This window comes from Gobio gobio (assembly GCF_949357685.1).
Source record: "Gobio gobio genome assembly, chromosome: 16".
Classification (NCBI taxonomy): domain Eukaryota; kingdom Metazoa; phylum Chordata; class Actinopteri; order Cypriniformes; family Gobionidae; genus Gobio; species Gobio gobio.
Genome location: NC_137109.1, coordinates 7,059,832 through 7,081,701, shown reverse-complemented (window position 1 = coordinate 7,081,701; position 21,870 = coordinate 7,059,832). Strand labels below are relative to the sequence as shown.

The following is a 21,870-nucleotide window of genomic DNA, read 5'->3' as shown; positions in this document are numbered from 1 at the left end:
CAGGTTATCGACAGGTTATCCACAGGTTATCCACAGGTTATCCACAGGTTATCCACAGGTTATCGACAGGTTATCCACAGGTTATCCACAGGTTATCGACAGGTTATCGACAGGTTATCGACAGGTTATCGACAGGTTATCGACAGGTTATCGGCAGGTTATCGACAGGTTATCGACAGGTTATCGACAGGTTATCGACAGGTTATCGACAGGTTATCCACAGGTTATCCACAGGTTATCGACAGGTTATCGACAGGTTATCCACAGGTTATCGACAGGTTATCGACAGGTAGTCGACAGGTTATCCACAGGTTGTCGACAGGTTATCCACAGGTTATCCACAGGTTATCCACAGGTTATCCACAGGTTATCGACAGGTTATCGACAGGTTATCGACAGGTTATCGACAGGTTATCGACAGGTTATCGACAGGTTATCCACAGGTTATCCACAGGTTATCGACAGGTTATCCGCAGGTTATCGGCAGGTTATCGGCAGGTTATCGACAGGTTATCGACAGGTTATCGACAGGTTATCCACAGGTTATCCACAGGTTATCCACAGGTTATCCACAGGTTATCGACAGGTTATCCACAGGTTATCCACAGGTTATCCACAGGTTATCGACAGGTTATCGACAGGTTATCGACAGGTTTTCGACAGGTTATCGACAGGTTATCGGCAGGTTATCGGCAGGTTATCGGCAGGTTATCGGCAGGTTATCGACAGGTTATCGACAGGTTATCGACAGGTTATCGACAGGTTATCCACAGGTTATCCACAGGTTATCCACAGGTTATCCACAGGTTATCCACAGGTTATCCACAGGTTATCCACAGGTTATCCACAGGTGAAAAAAGGCGCCATTTGAGGCGTTATAGTGTTTTCCTGACAGTTTGGAAGAATAAGCCCAAATGGACTTGATTTCAAAGCCGCAATCCCCTGTTCCGCTGCACATATAAATGTCAACGCAGAATGACTAGTGTTAAAGCCGTTTTTTACAAGGGAAAATGTTTATTTACTATTTATTATTTTTTTTATTTACGATAATATATGTTTTACCCTTAATTTCCATGATCTAAAGAATTAAAAGGTTGTCATTTTGAAAGTGTGTAGGTCTACTGTTATATTAGGATTATATATTCAGTGGCATAAAATAGTCTAATGGTGCGTTCACACCGGACGCGAATGACGTGATTTGTGCGAGTGATTTACATGTTAAGTCAATGCAAAGACGCGAATAGACATTCTGCGGTGTGATTCGCGCGAATGAGACGGCGTGAATTGAGCAAATCGCCCGAGTTGAAAATTTTTAACTTTGGCGGATATTCGCGCCGCGTTAACCAATCAGGAGCTTGCTCTAGTAGAGACAACAATGAGGAGAAAATCTGTATATTAATATCTGGTTCAGACAATATGATTATCACTGCGATAACATTAAATGACATGAAACACAACGCAGTCTCTTTTTGTTAAATGCAAGTTTATGTTTGATCAATAATACAAAAGTATAAGTAAAAGGTATAAGAAGCTATACATGAAATAAAGCAAACAATTAAGTCACACATTCAAAGTCAGTGCTATAGTCGGCTACAACTGTAACGTAAAGTTAAATAGCCTAAAAATAAAAAAAACTAATGAAACTTCACTTTGCCCTCAGCCTAAACGATTTGAACAAATTATAGATCCATGAGACCAAAGATTGCTCGCAAGAGCTCACAACTCCGAAAACGGCAGATAAAATGTTCGAATAGGCGCTCTTTTTATAAATAAACCACAGATTTGAGCTTTAAACAACTACATTATCGCCTGAAAAAGTCTAAAAACTAAGTTTTGTCACACATTAACAGTAATATTTTAACAAAAAAGACGTGTAAACACAGCCCATGTCAGCCATTTCTCAGAAGCCCCACCCATGAGGCGAATTCGCATCTATTGTGAAGTGAATATCACGCGCAAATGAAGCGAGTAAACTCAAAACGTTCAAGCGTCCAACTTCGCGCAAATTATTCGCGTCTGGTGTGAACGCTACATTAAAATGACAATAATATCGTTTATCGCAATTATTTCTGAGACAATGTATCTCGAAAAAAAGTAGTTATCGTGACAGGCCTACGTCTGACCAATCAGAGCAGAGTAGCTCACGCAAAGGAGAGATCAACGCCTGGAGAAACCAGCGGATTCATTAATCACATTTTAGAATAGTTTATTAAAAAATAGATTAACATTTTAACTGCAAACATGTTTTTTTCTGCCTTGAAACAATAGAAGTTCGGTTCCCTTGTAACTTATTTGGGCTAAGGTTTTGGAAACTACAGTTACCATGGTAAATACACAATACTTACTATCATGACATGTTAATAAAACATATGAACTCTGATCCTGATGAATAGAATGAACATCATACCTGAATGCAAAATCTTCCCAGCTAACACACAATACCAGTTCATGCTGCTGTATTGTGAAAACTTTAATGCGATGTTTATGTTTTTGATTTCAGGTTAATGGGCATCAGATCATGGATGAGCCAATGGAGGAGGAGTCCTACACACACTGTGTGAGTAACTTAGTCTTACCTCTCCGAAGGTGTAATCTAGATCTGTTTTGAGTTGGTCACTTGTCAGGATGTCTAGAGTTGTGTGTGTGTGTGTGTTTGTGTGCAGGATGAGGGGGCTTATAAAGAGATTCCCATCACTCATCATGTGAAGGAGGGCTGCGAGAAGGCCGAACCCAGCCAGTTCGAGCTGCTCAAGGTTTTGGGACAAGGCTCCTTTGGGAAGGTCTCTGCTTCTTTTACTTTATGTGTTAATGGTAGGGCACACTAAATTCATGGTTTGGGACAACAAGGAGAACAAAGAACTTGTATTGAAATTTCTTGTATTGAAATGGTGATTGGTACAAATATCGATTTTGATCTTTATTCAGTATCAAGTCATAGCCTACTGTACATATAAGGAAAAATAAGTTTGCCTTTTGAGCAGTATTTCTTGGGTTCAATTATATTAGCTTGCATTCATTAATATTCACTTGTGTTTGCTTATATAAGTAACATAAAAAATATTAGGATGTAAGTTATTAACTTTTTTAAATTTCACCTAGTGTTTGATCATGTCTAAATATTTATTCAGATGCAAAACCTAAAAATAAGTAAGAAGTTATGATCTGCAATACCTTTTTGAGCAGCTAGACTAGATGGGCCTACATGTATATTTATTAAAGAGCCATACAACAGGGTTCCTACGGGGTTTGGAAAAGTATGGAAAAGTATGGAATTTGATTTGAGTAATTTCCAGGTCTGGAAAAGTATGGAAAAAATAAATCAGAGTATGGAAAAATATTTATGTTTCCAGACTATTGTCCCTATTTCATTTTCTAAATATAAAATTAATTTCTAAATGTATATAATAAATATATACACAATCGTTTTTTTTCAATGAATGAAAAACTTGTAGCCTAGCTATGGCAGTAAAGGTCAGACCTGTGTGTTCCTTCCTTTTCTCAGTTCAACAGTGGTTAACACTGCACTTTGTAGTTTGAGAAAGCAAGTTGGGTTTGAGGATAAAACAGAGTCGATAGTGGAGTTCTTAAAGGAATAGTACACCCAAAATGAAAATTTGTCATTTATTCACCCCCATGTCTTTCAAAACCATAAGACTTTATTATATTAATATTTTTTATATTTTAAATTTGAGAGATTTTAGTCCCTTTTATTAAAGGATTAGTTCACCCCAAAATGAAAATGTCCTAATCATTTACTCACCTCAATGCCATCCAATATATCCATGCATTACTTTCTTTAGTGAAAGATAAATTAAGTTTTTGAGTTGGTTGCCATTTTGGATGCATTGGGGTGAGTAAATGATTAGGACATTTTCATTTTAAGGTGAACTAATCCTTTAAATATCTTCATGTGTCCAATATTTCCAAGATTAACAAAATTCTTATTAGTTTAGAATGACATGAGGGTAAGTATATTATGATAGAAATTTCATTTTTGGGTAAATTAATAACCCTTTAAAAAAATTGTGACTGATTTAGCATTTTCATCGTTAAGGTCACAAAAGGCAATATTTTAATATAGGATTTCTAAATATTAGATAGCCTACATAGAGGTTTTGACTCCGAGTGTAACATACTTGTCGGTGCCGATGGCATTGTGGGTAAGTGCGTCGCTATGTAGTGCTGTTGTGTTTCGGGAGACCCGAGTTCGAGTCCTGCCTCATGGAATTTTCCCAATCTCTCCCACCTTACTTCCTGTCTAGCTACTTTCCTATCCTAATAAAAGGCAAAAACGCCAATACTAAATCTTTATAATGTACCACTTGTTAGCAGTTGAATTTGAAAACAATTTATCAGAACAAGTTAAATATGGTCGGAAAAATCTGTAGGGAAGTCTGGAAATTCGAGTCTGGAAAAGTCTGGAATTTTGAAATGAAAATTGTGTAGGAACCCTGCTACAAGCACCTATAGTGGGTAAACCATGGCATTACAAAAGAAAATGATTATTTTTCCAGCCACATAATGACTCTATGCATTGGAATTCTCTATTTTAACCTTAATTACTACACTAGTTGTAATATAAATAATATAAAATATTTTAAGTGGTCATTAATAGGGTTGGGCATCGAGAACCAGTTCCAACTTGGAACCGTTTTAAAAATAACGATGCCATTGGAATCGTTTAGAAATTTTGTTTTCGATTCCGATCATCGGTTCCAAACGTGCAAGTTTTCGGAAGTGCTTGCCGCACACGTTTGTTCTGTTGCAGCCATGGAGCACGGTAAGCGGCGCTCAAAAGTGTGGCTTTATTTCACTTTAAAAAAAAAACGCCTGGGTCGGCACAGTGCAACACATATGACAAACTTATTTCTTGCACGGGAGGATGCACTACAAATATGTGGTGTATAAATTAAGGAGTGTAGCGTGTTTAAAATGCTGCGCAGGTCTGTCCTCCTCAGGCAACCCTGCGCTAACCAACGTTATTAAAGGGATAGTTCACCCTGAAATGAAAATAAAGCCTTCTTTTACTTACCCTGATGTTGTCCCAGTGCCCTATGTCCTATGACATTTAAAATACTGTTCCTGCACGCGCTCCTTCCTATTATGGCAGTGAATGGCGATCAGCTAAAACATTACAAAAAATAAACAAATGTAGCCTATCACGCAACGATACAGGGAGACGCGCGCCATATGGAAAGTGTTCAGGGGGCACACTATAAGGTTTTGCGAGAAAGAAACCGTATTATTCAGTCAAAACACTGAGCTCGGCCGTTATTCTGAGCGCGCTCCTCTGTGTGCACTATGAGCCGTCAGCAGCCGCCGGCGCTCATGCCTACTATAATAACTCGCACTGTTGTCATTGCACCCAGGATAAGCACACACACACACACACACACACACACATGCACCATTTTGAGAAATCAAGCTCAATAGAAAAAAACACGATATATATTGCACGAGGCTACTGCGGCTTGGAGTGCGCACACACAGGAACACGCGCATTTGAACAACAACTGGGTGAGTAAAAGATGGCTTTATTTTCATTTCAGGGTGAACTAACATTATCCCACCTCGTCATAATCAGGTAACTGATTGTAGTGTAATAACAAAGCCCTTGACCAATTGCGAATTGTGGTGAACAACAACGTTACTGAAATTATTTTTCCGCCTCGTAGATAAATGTAGCTATACGCAAATTGCCCACGCTAGTGGCCGTCCTAATATGACTGCTGTTAATGCTATTGTTAAACCAGGACTCGGTGTGAAACTCCATTCACCTTTGCAGCAAAGCAAGTGAAAATGCCAGCGGAGAAAGTCCCAAAACTAAAACTCATTATTGAATCAAAATACAATTTTCCTCTGTGAAATGAGCCTGTGACATGTTGTGACTCCACCCCTCAAAGAATCGGAATCGAGAATCGAAAAGAACCGTAATCGAAACTAAGAATCGGAATCAGAATCGTTCAAATCAAAACGATGCCCAACCCTAGTCATTAATGGACAAATAGTTATTATTGTACAAATAGTAGACCTATTTAGTACCAAAAGAAATCCTCAAAATCCTCAATGAATATTATTAAACTAAAATATAGAACATTTATTTAATTGAAAAATAGTTAAGGTGTATGGTCACATTTGACCACCAATGAATTTTCAACGCCTCTGGCTTTAACTGTTATGCCACATTAGCGCCAAAACGCTATTTATTGTTCGAATTTCGTATTCAATTTTAAAAGCTTAGACTTTCATATCAAAAGCAGGTTTGCCGTGAGATTTAAAAAAGTTAATGAATAACGACGCGCAATATGCCGGTGCCACGAATGTGTGGGAAACACTGTATTTGACATAAGCACTAAATTAACTACAGTAAATGAAGACACTAGCAGTGTAGAGTTCAGTTGCATTATGGCTCCTGAACGAAACTCTTTCGAAAAAAAGACCCATTATTATTATTTATATGGCTTATTAATACACACGTTTGATTAGTCGACTAATCGCTTAAATGAACAACTACTAATCGACTAGACATCTTTAGTCAAGGGCAACCCTACTATAAACACTAGGGGTGTAACGGTACACAAAACTGACGGTTCGGTACGTACCTCGGTTTTGAAGTCACGGTTCGGTACGAGTTCGGTACAGCAGATTTACAAAATTGCTTTTTATTTATTTTTTATATTTAACAGTGGTTTACTGGAGAAAAAAAGTGTCCTTGAATGAATTAAATTATATCTAAAAGTTTATTTAAGATATTTCTGTAAATTATATAGGGAGCCCTTACTTGTACATTAATATTAAAGGTTAACAACAGAGCCCAAACTATTAGCCTAAATTCAGTTGCTATTTATTTTTAGGTATAATAATCAACACTCAAATAACACATTGTGTGCAAATATGTAAACTTCACATAAGGCAGTTTTTGCATTAACTTCTAAATCTAATTATAAAATAGTTTTTTTCTCCAAATCGTTGTTGAAATATAATAATTTATATACAGTGTCTGTCATTTTCATGACAGGTTTATTTAACACGCATGAAATAATCAAGACATCACTAACAGGTTAAGTAGAATATAATGAATATAACGGCTAATATAGAGCATATATTTAGCGAAAGAGTTGATTTCTCTAGTGAATAAAATTCTGTGGACACTGAATGACTGCCTGAGGTAAATGTGATGCTAACGTTACATGACATTTAGTTCACAAGCAGTTATATTGACATCTTTCCGCCGTTGAAACACTGATTTAGCGATTACACCACATATATACATGACAGTAAATTGTAATGTATCCTCAGCATACCTTCAGATCGTCATTCATGTTTATTCTTGAATCTTTAGTAACAGATGATCGATCGCCTTCACAGATGATCGCGTTCACGCGCGTCGCGCGGCCGCTTGAACTGTGATCAGTGACCAGTCACGTCACATAGAGCGTCAAAACGGCATTTATCGTTTGAATTTCGTGATAAAATGGACTGAATACTTAATATGTTCGTGTGGGAACTAGGATTGAAGTGTGTTCCGCGCTTACAACAAGCCGACAGTGAACTGTTAAAGATTACATTCATAACCGTTCGACGCGTGCACCGTTCACAAATGATCGCGGTCACGCGCGCGCCGCGCGGCCACTTGAACTGTGTTTAGTGATCACTGATCAGTCACGCACATTAAAGAGCATCAAAACGTCATTTATAGTTTGAATTTCATGATAATATGGACTGAATACTTAATATGTTCGTGTGGGAACTCGGATTGAAGTGTGTTCCGCGCTTACAACAAGCCGACTGTTAACTGTTAAACATTACATTCATAACCGTTCGGTACACGCGTGCACCGTACCGGAAGCCCTGTACCGAAACGGTTCAATACGACTACGTGTACCGTTACACCCCTAATAAACACACTATGTAGTTTCAGAACCTAAAACTTCCTTACATCTGAGTCTGCACTTCCTGGATATCATTATCACACTGTGGAATATTCCAGCACAGACGTATCTCCACATCAGTATTCGGTCCATGACCCGTCTGCTGACGGCCGGTAGTGCAGGACCGCCCCGAACCTTTAAACTACCACCAGGATGCTGTCGAGTTGGGATGAGTTGCCAAATTTAACCAGACAGATCTGTTTTGAGCTTCTTCTGGACCATCCGAGCATGGAAGGAAACGCTGTAGAGAAGGGCTGAAAATAATTACATGCGCTTTTATGTACAGGAAAGGCCATGAATAATGCCTAATAATATTTCAGATATAGATATTCTTTATAATGAATTATTTATAATGTTTAGCACATTATAAATAATAAATCAAGTTATTTATTTATTTTCCTCGTATTACTTTGGAATGTGTAAAGTAAAACCGGTCTGTACTCTTATTTCTTACTTTATTTCTACATCATGTATGAAAACAAGCAATAAATACCACAAAAAATATTAAATGAATCTATTAATTCAAAAGATTGTAGCTGATCTGCTATGCTTCACTAGTTAGTAGGGAAGGAAAAGTATTAGTGTCCTGAAAACACTTTGTTCCTGGTGTAATCCGTGGAATAATTGATTATTAAATCAGGTGGCTATCAAATGAATTCATCTGGATGAGTTGGTTTCTATTATTAATGAATATAATATATATTATGAAACCTGCCTGCAACATGTTTGTGCCATATTTCACCCTAAAATGATAAAAAAGAAAGAAATTTTGAAAGTATTTATATAGTATATGGGTCATTCCTGGGATTCGGTAATATTTCAGTCCCCTAGATCTTTGAAAGTGGTGGTTCACCAAAATTAAATGTTAAAAGCTTTTCACAATACTTTGGTATGTCCTTTATAATGAATACAAATAATTATTGCATTTAAATAATTTTTATCATTAAAAAAAATCTTATTTATGTCTTACAGCAAGCATTTTGTCATGTCCCTGAGGTTCTTCGCTGAATTTGTACTTGGAAAATAATTAATAAAATATGCACAGTGTCTATAATTTTCAGCAATAATGCAAGTATTTATTTGTGTTCTTTGCTTTTGAAAAGAAAAAAAAAAAAAAAATGCAAGATATTTGATAAAAAACAACTTATAAAGTTATGTCCCTCAGTCTGAACTCAACCCCGTCACGCCAACCATTCTCCGCCCATAATAATTTAGACTCCACCCATATGTGACATCATTCACAGAAAGTTGCATCATTCAGCTCTCTTTAACAGCATGGTGCAGAAGAAGGTGATTGATATCACACTTTTTATTCATTTTTTTAGGTGTTTTATAGTCAGGGAGGGTACTGTCAAGCTTAACAACTCAACCCCATCACATACATTTAAGATGGAAAATTATGACTTTTCAAAATTTTATTTTAATCCATAAAAATCTAAAATATACTTATTTAATTGGCTGCCATGTGGCCCACTCTTCTACACCACATTAAGAGCAGTGGCCATTTTGAGCAAAACAACTCAACCCCATCACACTCAACCCCGTCACATTTGTCATTGTTTCGGGGTTGTAAACTTTGTGACAGGGTTGAGTTATTCACTTAATTTAATCAATTATTTCAATTTAAAAATGTAATTTCAATAAATATATTATAACTCATATTTTTGTTATAGATAAAATATTTGATGTAATGTTTCCACTTAAACTTCAACGGGCATCCTAGTCAGAAATGGCACCCGCATCAACAGCAGACAGGCAAAGGCAGTTTCGTGCACGCAGAGATGCTGACCCAGAAAAAAGCTGGGGTTGGATGCCATGGTGCAGACGTGGCCGAGGCTGCGTCTGTACGCTTTCCCCCGATCGCTCTCCTGTAGAGGGTCCGTCAACAAGGGGTCAGCCTGCTCTTGGTGCCTCACCTCACCTCGTTGGCCGACTCGAGTTTGGTTTTCGGACATCATAGCTCTGCTGGCGGGTCCCCCGTGGCAGGTCCCTCTCAGGAGGGATCTTCTATCTCAGGCGGGGGGCACGATATTTCACCCCCGGCCAGATATTTGGAACCTGTGTGTCTGGCCCCTGGGGGGGCCAGATACCTAGAGGCCGGCCTGTCGGCAGATGTGATTGAGACCTTGCTCAGCTCCAGGGCTACGTCTGCAAGGAGACTTAAATGGAATGTTTTCTGCGTTTGGTGTAGAGAGCGTGAGGTGGACCCAGTTAACTGCCCGGTGGCTTCAGTGCTGGAGTTCCTCCAAAATCGCTTCTTTGCGGGTCTAACCCCGTCCACACTCAAGGTGTACGTTGCTGCCATTGGGGCTTTCCACACTCCTGTGAGTGATGGGCCTTTGGGTAGGCACCATCTGGTTGTACGGTTCCTCTGTGGGGCTCGGAGGGTGAGGCCTGCGGCTCGTTCTGGCGGTGGTACTTGAAGGTTCGGCTGAGGCCCCCTTTGAGCCACTGGAGTTGGCTGAGGCAAAGAACCAGACCCTTAAGGTGGCTTTTCTCCTGGCTATCACTTCTCTGAGGAGAGTGGGGGACCTCCAGGCCTTGGCGGTGACGCTGACTTGCCTGGAGTTTGCCCCTGGCGGAGTTAAGGCCATCTTGCATCCTAAGCCGGGCTACGTGCCCAAGGTGCCATTTAGTGTGGCCAGGTCATTGGTTCTTCAGGCTTTCCATCCTCCACCTCACGTGACAGCGGAAGAAGGGAGACTTCACCTGCTCTGCCTGGTTAGAGCTCTTAAAATATATTTGGAGATGTCTGCGCAGTGGAGGAAATCAGAACAGCTGTTAGTGTGCTTTGGTTCACCCAAGAAAGGGCTGCCTGCTTCGACTCAGACAATCAGTAACTGGATTGTCCAGGCTATAGCCACGGCTTATCAGGTGCGCAATTTGCCTTCACCGATGGCCGTGAGGGCTCATTCCACCAGGGGCATGGCCTCCTCAGTGGCCCTCCTTTCTGGAGTCCCGATGCAGGAGATCTGCGAGGCGGCTGGGTGGCCCACCCCGCACACTTTCATTAGATTTTACAGCTTGCATCTCCCTGCGACGCCCGGCGCTAGGATGCTCCAGTCCTAGTTGTGCCTGGTCTCCAGCTTCACACTAGGGCAGACGTGACCCTCGGTGTGGCCTAGTGGGTACTCGTTCCCCAAATTCGTCGTTCCGACGCAGTGCGAGTTCCCTCGAAAGGGAACGGCTCGGGTTATGTCTATAACCCTTGTTCCCTGAGTCTCGTCGCCACACCTCGTCACGCTTGGAGCGCATGCTTCATCGCGATAACTGACATTACTATGCGCCGGCCCCCCTTATGTAGCTTCCGGGTATGCCGTCACATACTACGTCATGACGATACATCAATCAGGATTGGAATAGTTTAATTCATACTTCAGACACGCTATTGCTAAGGGAGCGTCCCCAAATTCGTCGGAACGACGCAGTGCTCATTCCCTTTCTCAGGGAACAAGGGTTATAGTCATAACCCGAGCCGTTTTCTTTGTTTAAATTCTCACTGCAGTTCAGATAATAAAGTAAAAACTAAATATGACTGACTTTATTACATGGTTGCCTAAAATTAAATAGTGTTTTGTTTGAGTCTCAAAGAGGGATTTTCGTATTAAACAAACACAAATTAAAAGTAGGCCAGTGTGTCCTTTCAACCCCATCACAGCATTCTCAACCCTGTCACATTAATATTTTTGGAAAATAAAATAAGGAAGACAATTAAAAATTAAAGCATTTCTTGCTGATTACCACCCGACATGTTAAGGACTAACACAGTAAAATTGTGGTTTTAGTGAAACATTTCAATTAATTTTTTCTTACTAAAATAAAGAGACCACGGACAAACAATTTGGATATTTGTAACTTCCATCACATACAAATGTGAAAATGATAATAAATGTTACATTTGAAGTCATTGAATTGGTATGAGGGACACATGAGCAGTAGGTAGATGATGATTTTATAACAAGTTTTGTGTAAAATCCTGTTTAAACTAATTCAATTTTGTCCGTTACGGGGTTGAGAATAAAAGGTGTACACATCTGAAAAAAACTCAAAATAATAAAAAGTCTTTAATCCCTGAGATGGGAAAATATGATTTTTTAAAAGTTTGATATGTGCCTAATAATGTGGGGTATTTAGAAATGTAATTAAATGTAGTTCAAAAATTAAAAAAGTACAAGTTGAAATATTACCGAATCCAAGGAATGACCCATATATTAGGGGTGTAATGGTACACAAAACTGACGGTTCAGTACGTACGTAAAACTAAATATAAAACAGCTTTTTTTTATTAAACACTGGTTTACTGAACACATCGTGTCTGTGCTTAAATTAATTCAGTCATAACTAAAAGTTTCTTAAAGTTGATAAATGATCAGCTAATGCTGTAAAGTGTAAACTATATAGGGAGCCCTTACTTGCACATTACTATTATATAACCACAGAGCCCAAATTACCTTGCTATTTATTTTTAGATATAATAATCAACACTCAAATAACACATTGTGTGCAAACATGTTTTTACTCCAATTCGTTGTTGAAATATAATCATTCATACACAGTGTCTGTCATTTTCATGACAGATTTATTTATTTAAACATCATTTAAACCTGGTTACTCAAAAACAAATTCTCTGATATTGATAATGCATGATCACAAAAAAAAAACTCTCCGATGTTGTTTTTGGACCCCATTGACTTTTGTTCATTGTATCAATATATTCATCATATATTTCCAATATAATACACATTCTCCAGACCTGAACATTTCTTGACTGGTTTAATGAGCGTCACCCATTTCTCTCGATGACCGACATGAATGAATTCGTCCATGTTGTGATCAATCGAGTTCTGTTATCATGTATGCTGATGTTAGAGGACTTGTATATCTACTTCCTTGTGTCTGTAAACTGGAAGGTGATCTGTGAACTGTCCTGACCGCAGGTGTTTCTGGTGCGGAAGTTAATGGGTCCGGATGCCGGTCAGCTTTATGCAATGAAGGTGCTCAAAAAGGCATCTTTAAAAGGTCAGTGATCGTCTTCATTAGTGTGCGTAACACATTTCTGTGATGGCATACTCATGTTTATTCATCATTTGTTTGTGTGTGTTGTGTTGCAGTGAGGGACAGAGTTCGCACTAAGATGGAGAGAGATATTTTGGTGGAGGTCAATCATCCTTTCATTGTGAAGTTGCACTATGGTAAGACTCAGATGATTTGTCTTAGACCCTTTGAGTAATAGTTATTGGGTTGTTTGCTCGACTCCCAAAACGTTTGACAAGACGTAGCTTCGTTTCGTTTAGTGTAAGGGAGCAATTCTAATGTTGCAGACATGAAAACATGAAATGTACTTGTTGGTATTGTCTTATTTTGTGTGGTTTTAGAGCCCACATTTCTAAAGTATAAACAACAAAGGCAGTAGACCCAACTTTATTTCGAAAGACCAAAGCTTTGCTGAGGTACAGCCTCACTTTGTTTTGGTCAGTCCTGTATGGAGCTCTGTCCAATGATTATTTGAGCCAATTTTGGTGGGAGTAGTGGGGGGAAAAAACAAATACTACACATCCCAGACTGTATGCATGGCATAGTAAGTTCCACCTTGTTTGTATGAATGTTGTTTGATAAACTTAGAAACGCTATGGCTGTGACACATCACTGAAGTCTTTGTAAATCTGACCCTTATACATTCAGAAAGCATGTTATGACTGTGGATGTATATATTCCTCACACATTGTCTTGTCTATCTGTAAAATGCTAATTGATGATGGCTCGACAATAAGGACTGCCAGCGAAACGTCACGAAAGTTCATCATTTGCACATTTTTAAGCCATGCCAATTTAATTATTCAAGCGCAAGAAGACGCAAAATAACTAAATTCAATAGTGTCCGAAGTTTTGTGTGTGTGCACATCTGAAAAGCTCTCTTTTTTATGTCGTCTTGCACTTGAACGGACATATGAACACAAAATTATGTAAAAAATACCGGTCTTGGTGAATATCCTAGTAAACATAGTCTGTTATTTCTTAAGTCAACTTAAACAGTTAAAGCTGCACTATGTAACATTTTCGCAGTAAATATCCAAAAACCACTAGGCCAGTGTTATATATTTTGTTCAGTTGAGTACTTACAATATCCCAAATGTTTCCAACTATTTGTAAATCGTGAGAAATTGCTCTTTTACCCGAGGAACCGGGACGTGTGAGGGAGTCGCCTGTCGATGACATCATATCTGCGTTCCCCTCGGTTTCTGGTTTTATTTTGCAGAAACGCTTTACTCTCACTGCAGTGTGAACAAGTGTCATAGCAGCCGCTGAGAGAACACACAGAGTAACGTCATCACATCATCAACACACTCAGATGTGTCTATTATGATAAACAGAGCTGCGTTACCTCACACTCATGACCGGAGAAGAGGAAGTGGTGCCGGCGACTGTGTCATAATAAAAGTCCCGCTGCTCGCGAGGCGTGTGTTGAGTTCATCTTATCAACACTCGGTCCTGCTCTGCTTCACTACAGTAACGTTAATAATCACATCCATGAACATGATTTCTGCCCAAGTCCAATCCCGATTCTTTCCCACCGGCTGTGAGGTGAAGACCACATGTCCCAAGATTCTGCCCTCAAACTTGCCGTCATCAAACTACGCCTTTGTTTTGAATAGGTGACCTCTAGCGGACGGAAAAGTTACATAGTGCAGCTTTAAATAAGACGTCAATAACGTTAATATAGTGTTATTGGAACAAATTTAAACCGGTTTTGTTCCTTTGCTTTATTTATTTTACATCACATTTCCATTAATTCCCCAGGATTGACTTCTAGGTGTGATTGACTGATTTTTTTATTTTGTTCTTACAGCCTTTCAGACAGAAGGGAAACTCTATTTAATTTTGGATTTTCTCAGGGGTGGGGATGTATTTACTCGTTTATCCAAAGAGGTAAGCATCGTGTGATCTACTCTAACAGTTTCTTTGTCTGATTTATGATGTTGATGTTAACAGACTAACATCTCCTCTTTATAACTGTTTTGTATTGCTATTTTTCCCCCCCAACAATTGATTGTTTGTAATAATGTCCAAATGTCTTATAAAGTGTTATGTCCTCTGCCAAATTTTCACTTGTGTTCATTTGCAGGTTTTAAAAGCTTTAGAGTATAAAGCCTATTCTCACCCAAAGCAATGCAATCCAGAAAATTACATTAATCCCAAATATCGCACAAAAATTATATACAAATAACTGGAAACTGGAAATTTTCTTTCATTTACATGCTTGAATGCTGGACTCATTTGACTATATTTGACAAAATACGCCTATTTTGTTAAACTCTACCACAAATAAAACCTGGTTTGCTTTCACAGTCAGTGTGTTGGGGTGCATAGATGAGAAGTTGTCGCAGTGAAAATTTGTGTTCATTAACAGGCCTGTAGTCTGTTTGCATTTCCAGCCCTTTGTGTGTCTCAAGAACTTTATTTATTTGTCTGGTTATTTATTGTATGTTTTCTGTGCTTTCTTAACAATGTCGATTCATGTGCTCAATTGGCAGAAAAATAAGACCACATGCTGAATGTCTTGCAGAGTTTACCGTAGCATTTCATCAAACCACTCCCTTATATTAGGCAAGAGGCATGAATACGGCTTCGGTGTGGCTTTCATCTTTACACAGGGTTGCTAGGTTTACATGCAACCAAATGATACATTAGTAATCTGATTGAAAATCCTTTATGTGAACATCGCAATCGATCTCATTGAGCTCAGTCCAAATCAAATTTGATGGGATTGATTAATAATCCTGTCGATAATCTGATCAAAAGGAAATAATTAAGAAAAAACGGATTGTTTTCTTAATCGGATTCACAAATAGCTTGCTTGCGCAGTGCCCTGAAGCGCAGTTTACTTATGAAAGCTCTTCTGACATACAGTATATGTCTGCTTTCTTATTAGATGGCATCAAGGCAGAGGTGGACAGGTACTACCTTTACTTGAGTACTGTACTTAAGTATACTTTTTGAGAATCCGTACTTAACTTGAGTAGTATTGTTTTCTGGAAACGTATGACTTCGCTACATTTGAGAGACAAATATCGTACTTTTCACTCCACTACATTTCTATCAAGGTCTTTGAAGTCGAAAGTCATTTTTGCACACAGCCTATCAGTAATAACTCTTGAAGTCCAATGATCTCCCAGCACTTTTTGAACAGTGATCAGCTGATTTGCAAAATGGAAGACGGTTCCTCGGCACAGTGCGCAGACCCATGGCTACACTTAGAACGTTTCAGTTTTCTGAAAAGATGAAAAATTTGTTTTGTTTTAAATGTTTGCCTAAAATGAACCATATCACAGCTTTCAAAAACTCGCTGTCCAAACTGCGGAAGAATATTGAGGTGTGATTTCTGGTGAAAGCTTGAAATGGAAATTGTCTGTTTTTTTTGTGTTTTTTTTTTAGATCTAAAGTCTCAGTATTGCAGTGTTAATTTTGTTGAAGAAAACCTTGAAATTGTTATAATTTCTATTGAAATTTTCATCAACAAATAAAAACGAAACGAAAATGTTAGGGAGGGCAATTTGGGGAGAGATCCAGTCAGAACTGATGTGACCAATACACACACAATGATGTTAAAATGTCAATTTTGGCGAGTATTAAGAATGTTTACACAGTTGAGTTGGGAGAATATCAGATGTGTATCAGGGTATTGGATCCGTGTATTCGGCCTTAAAGTCACAGCAGCTTTGTAAAGAGCTTTGTAACTTTTAAACAAGTATTGAGTTTAAGGTAGTCGTATGCTAGCATGTCGGACGGAGCATCACTCACTGGCATAAAGGGATGGTTCACCCAAAAATGAAAGTGTTATGTTTATCTGCTTATCCCCAGGGCATCCAAGATATAGGTGACTCTGTTTCTTCAGTAGAACACAAATGAAGATGTTTAACTTTAACCCTTGCAGTCTGTCAGTAGTCTAATGCATGTGAATGGTAATATGCATATATGAGAGTTAAAAAAACAGGCACAGACAAATCCATATTAAACCCTGCGGCTCGTGACGACACATTGATGTCTTAAGACACGAAACGATCGGTTTGTGCGAAAAACCAAACAGTATTTATATAATTTTTTACCTCAAATACACTGAACACCAGCGCACAATCACTTCCGGCAAGTCAGCTATATCTTGGATGCCCTGGGGGTAAGCAGATAAACATCACATTTTCATTTTTGGGTGAACCATCCCTTTATGCCAGTGAGTGATGCTCCATCCGACATGCTAGCATACGACTACCTTAAACTCAATACTTGTTTAAAAGTTACAAAGCTCTTTACAAAGCTGCTGTGACTTTAAGGCCGAATACACGGATCCAATACCCTGATACACATCTGATATTCTCCCAACCCAACTCAATCACATTTTCATTTTTGGGTGAACTATCCCTTTAAACCACCATGGCACAGCGTGTGCATTTATACAACAATGCAACAACAATAAAATAATGCATTGACATAAAAAAGGAAATTTTACTTTTGATACTTTTAAAAAGCAAGTACTTCTGTACTTTTACTCAAGTAAAAAGCAGTTTTTACAACTTTCACTTATGTAACAAAGTAATATTTGACCAGTGGTACTTTTACTCTTCCTCAAGTAATGGAGTTGTGTATTTTTTCCACCTCTGCATCAAGGCAAAAACAACGGTAGCTCCAGTGACTGGGCTCTATGCATGCACTCCAGTTTTGTTAAGAATAAATCATGCACATGTAAACGAATATGTGAATCGTATTGCAACATTTAGGGTTCTTATAAACGTGACTTTCCGAATATGAAATCGGATTGGATTGAAGAACATTAGTGCATGTAAACCACACCTTTTCAAATGCTGTGTTTGCCAGTAAATGCGTTGTTTAAATAGAAAAGTAATGTGTTAAATCATTTCAAATAACTCTGCAAATTCCTATACCATCCATTAATTGTTAACCCGACATTAATATTCATTTCAAACAAATATGCTTGGCGTACATCCATCTTTTTCTTTGTCGTTATGATGATGTGTATTATATTGTTGTGTGTGTATGTGTGTGTGTGTGTGATCTTTGATGAGAGAGTAAATTTGTCCAGTTCTTACTAGGTTATGTTTACAGAGGAGGATGTGAAATTCTACCTTGCAGAGCTGGCCCTTGCATTGGATCATCTACACAACCTAGGCATTGTTTACAGAGACCTGAAGCCTGAAAAGTAAAGTATCCCCCTTCACCTCTCTGAATTCATTTCTCTCTCTGTCTGTCTCTCTCTCTCTGTCTTTCTCTGTGTGTGTAGTGTAGAAACCGTACTCTCTCTCTTTCTGGCATTTCACCTGCCCTCTCTTTTTGATCTTTTATTAAGTAAGGATGGATATATCTGACAGAACCAATGTGCAAGATTATAATCGAGAGGTTTTGAATTCTTCGTCTGATTTTGTTTGTTGACTCTTGTTTAGTTCATGTATTTTTGTATCTGTATTGGAGAAATGTGGTCTTAATTTTCAGCATTTTGCTTGATGAAGCTGGACATATCAAGTTAACAGGTACGTACCATTGTCCCCTTATTACATCACTTCCCTGCCTGTTGAACTTGTGCATGTAGATAGAGGCTAATGTGTAATGCGTTACATGTTCTGTTAGCGGTTCACCCTGAATTAAGAATGATTTGAGCCTTGTATGTGTTTGAGTCATGGTCAGATGGGGTTCTTTGTCAAACTCTGCCGCTGAAGACTTAAACTCGGCCATCCTGCAGACTCAACACCAGTTTTCAAGTGAACTCTGCAGGATGTAGAGCTGCACGATTAATCGTTAAAAGATCGCAATCTCGATTCAAACACCCATGCGATCTTATTCCTAAATGACCATGAATCTGCCATGTTTCACATCGCAAGTGTCAGCAAACAAACAATCTTAAAACACACATTATCGTTATTTATGTGTATAAACACGGTATTGATCAAAATGAGAGTAAATCATCTTTTTAAAAAAGTATTTTGACACTTGTATGTATTGTATTGCTTATCGTTACACCAGGAGGTGTTTAAAAAAGGCACAAATTTAAAGGCACAGTATGTAAGTTTAGCCACTAGAGGTCTCTTATTCAAAACAAAGGCGTAGCTTGATGACGCTGTGAATGAGCGTGGAATTATGGGAGTTGTAGTCTTTCACCTCCACAGCCGCTGGAAAGGAATCCAACAGACTCGGGCAGAAAACATGTTCACAAATGAGCGATTGTATTAAAGTTTTATTAACGTTACGATGGTGAAGCCGGACGCATCGAGAGCCACGGGAGCGAATGCTAATGAGAGAGACCTGCGCCAAGCTTTTATTCTGCTTATGCCGCAGCCGTTTCCGCACTTTCTGTTGTGTATGTGGGGTAACACAGCGCTGTTTTACATGCTAAAAACAATCATACTAAATACTTTGTTGACGGATATGTTATAACGTTACTCATGTGTTCGCTCTGTGGCGGCTATGATAATCTAGATCGATATTAGTATATCATATTAATAAAATCAGGATGGCTAAATGACTGTTGCTAAATAACATACAATTAATTTTAAAATATATTGTATGATGGAGAAAGCTCTCTCTGATTATGCTGTTAGCCACTTGGCGTCGTCTCTGAGGTAAAAACGTCACTCGCGGTGAATCAAGAAAACAAGCGATTCAAACTATAAGACTAACCGTGTTGAGCTGTATAACAATCAGTTTTCTGTTGATAAATGTATCCAAACAGTTGCTCATCTGTCTAATAAAACACATAAGCTGCGTCCGAAATCGGATACTTCTCTACTATATAGTATGCGAAAAACGGTACGCCAACAGAGTAGTATGTATGAATTCATAGTATTCGATAAACAGTCGGCGAAAACTACCCGGATGACCTACTACTTCCAGCGAGATTCTGAAGTGCGCACACGATGGACACTTTACTATCCCATGAGGCCACGGGAGATGACGATTTATGAATGGAGGTGAAGGCGCGCAATCAGAACTGGTGTTCTCTTGGTTTCTACAGAAATCAAGGGTAGCGTGGAAATTGATAGGCGACGCAAGGGCACGGACATGTGTCCTGGTTAAAATAGCTGATTACTCTGGATTTAAACATTGTTGGAAACGTTTGGGATAATGTAAGTACACAAGTCAATAAAATGTATAACATAGTTGTAGGGGTTTTTGGATATTTTAATCTAAAAATCTTACATATTGTGCCTTTTTTAAAAGATGTATTCACAAAAATCGGATTCATCCCATAATCAAGTTTTGATGAATGAAAAGTGGAGTCCATTCAAATAATTTTTATTTAGTTCAAATTAATATAGCTTTTAAATAGACTAAAACAACGACCATTTTGTTTTTGTTTTTTACTTGTAGTCTTTTTTTTCTCTTCAAAATCGTGGGAGAATCGCAATCTCCATTTTACACACACACACACACACACACACACACGTTTGTTTTTGTGAAATGTGAGGACATTCCATAGGCGTAATGGTTTTTATACCGTACAAACCGTATTTTCTATCCCCTTACACTGCCCCTGCCCCTAAACCTACCCATCACACACACACACACACACACACACACTGCCCCTGCCCCTAAACCTACCCATCACACACACACACACACACACACACACACACACACACACACACACACACACACACACACACACACACACACACACACACACACACACACACACACACAGCCCCTGCCCCTAAACCTACCCATCACAGGAGACTGTGCAGTTCACTTTCTGTGAAAAAACCTCATTCTGTGTGATTTATAAGCATTTTGAAAAGTGAGGACATGGGGAACGTCCTCATATTTCACCCTCTTTTTGTAATACTTATGTCATACCAATGACATTTGTGTCCTGATATTTCACAAAAACATGCCCACACACACACACAAAAAACCGTGATACTCAATTTATCCAGAATCGTGCAGCTCTAGCAGGAGAGTCTCTCAGAGAGCAGAGTTTGACGCCCCTGCTTTAGCTTTGTGACTCGATGCAAGTTTGACTAATGTGCTGATGTGCCTTTCGCAGACTTTGGGCTCAGTAAAGAATCCGTAGATCAGGACAGAAAAGCGTACTCTTTCTGTGGCACTGTGGAATATATGGCCCCTGAGGTGGTCAACAGGAGAGGTCACACACAGAGCGCCGACTGGTGGTCTCTCGGCGTCTTAATGGTAGGAGCTCTTCACAGCAACACCTTAATGTCTCTCCCGTTATTAATATGTTTGGAAAATGTGAGGTTCTATATTAGGGATAAACCATGATAAAATTCCTGTACTGTTTCAGTACGTTTATGAGCGTTTTCAGCACATTTTAACAATACCATGATCCTTTTAGTCCCTATAATCATGAAATTACGTATTCATACCGTTTCATCTCTATTATATATGCAATACTGTTCTCTGAAGCAAAGGAACAAGATGCCACACGGATAGCATCACCGCCATCGTGATAAGCTCCGGATGACCTGTCCGAGCGGGAAGGACTTGATGTAGAGTCTGTGTGTTTCTTGACTCAGTCCTCATGTCATACAGTCCTCTAACACAAGTTTTTTGTTTTCTTCCCCTTCACATTTTTACACAAATACAAAATGCACACTCTTTTATGTCTGTGGCACTAGCAGCTCCGCTATTTAACAATCTACTCCGTATTGGATTATAAACATTTATAAAGTAAATACAGCCATACAACTGTATTTGGCTATATATATGACTCAAAGAGATTTGAGCAGTAACATTGTCGGTAGCGTAGTGATGTATAAAACACAGTTCACACACAAGTCACTTCCAAACCAAGCCGTTTTCTGTTGGTCAGTGCAGCGAATTTGCAATTTGGGAACTTTTCCGCTCTCAGGCAAAATTCGCTAATCAGAGATTCAAGTCAAGGCACCTTCATTTACAGTGATAATAGGAAATTCATTTT

The 21,870-nt window shown here is 38.9% G+C and overlaps 1 protein-coding gene across 1 annotated transcript in view; it reads left to right on the top strand.

Annotated features, from left to right (window-relative positions):
* rps6kal (ribosomal protein S6 kinase a, like) overlaps positions 1-21,870 on the top strand; it is a 47,794-nt gene that overhangs the window by 6,014 nt on the left and 19,910 nt on the right. Inside the window, exons 2-9 of the mRNA XM_079839004.1 lie at positions 2,501-2,557; positions 2,664-2,780; positions 12,869-12,950; positions 13,043-13,123; positions 14,779-14,858; positions 18,035-18,141; positions 18,432-18,469; positions 20,980-21,122. Of these exons, the coding sequence (XP_079695130.1) occupies positions 2,501-2,557; positions 2,664-2,780; positions 12,869-12,950; positions 13,043-13,123; positions 14,779-14,858; positions 18,035-18,141; positions 18,432-18,469; positions 20,980-21,122 (705 nt within the window). The remainder of the gene's footprint in view (positions 1-2,500; positions 2,558-2,663; positions 2,781-12,868; positions 12,951-13,042; positions 13,124-14,778; positions 14,859-18,034; positions 18,142-18,431; positions 18,470-20,979; positions 21,123-21,870) is intronic.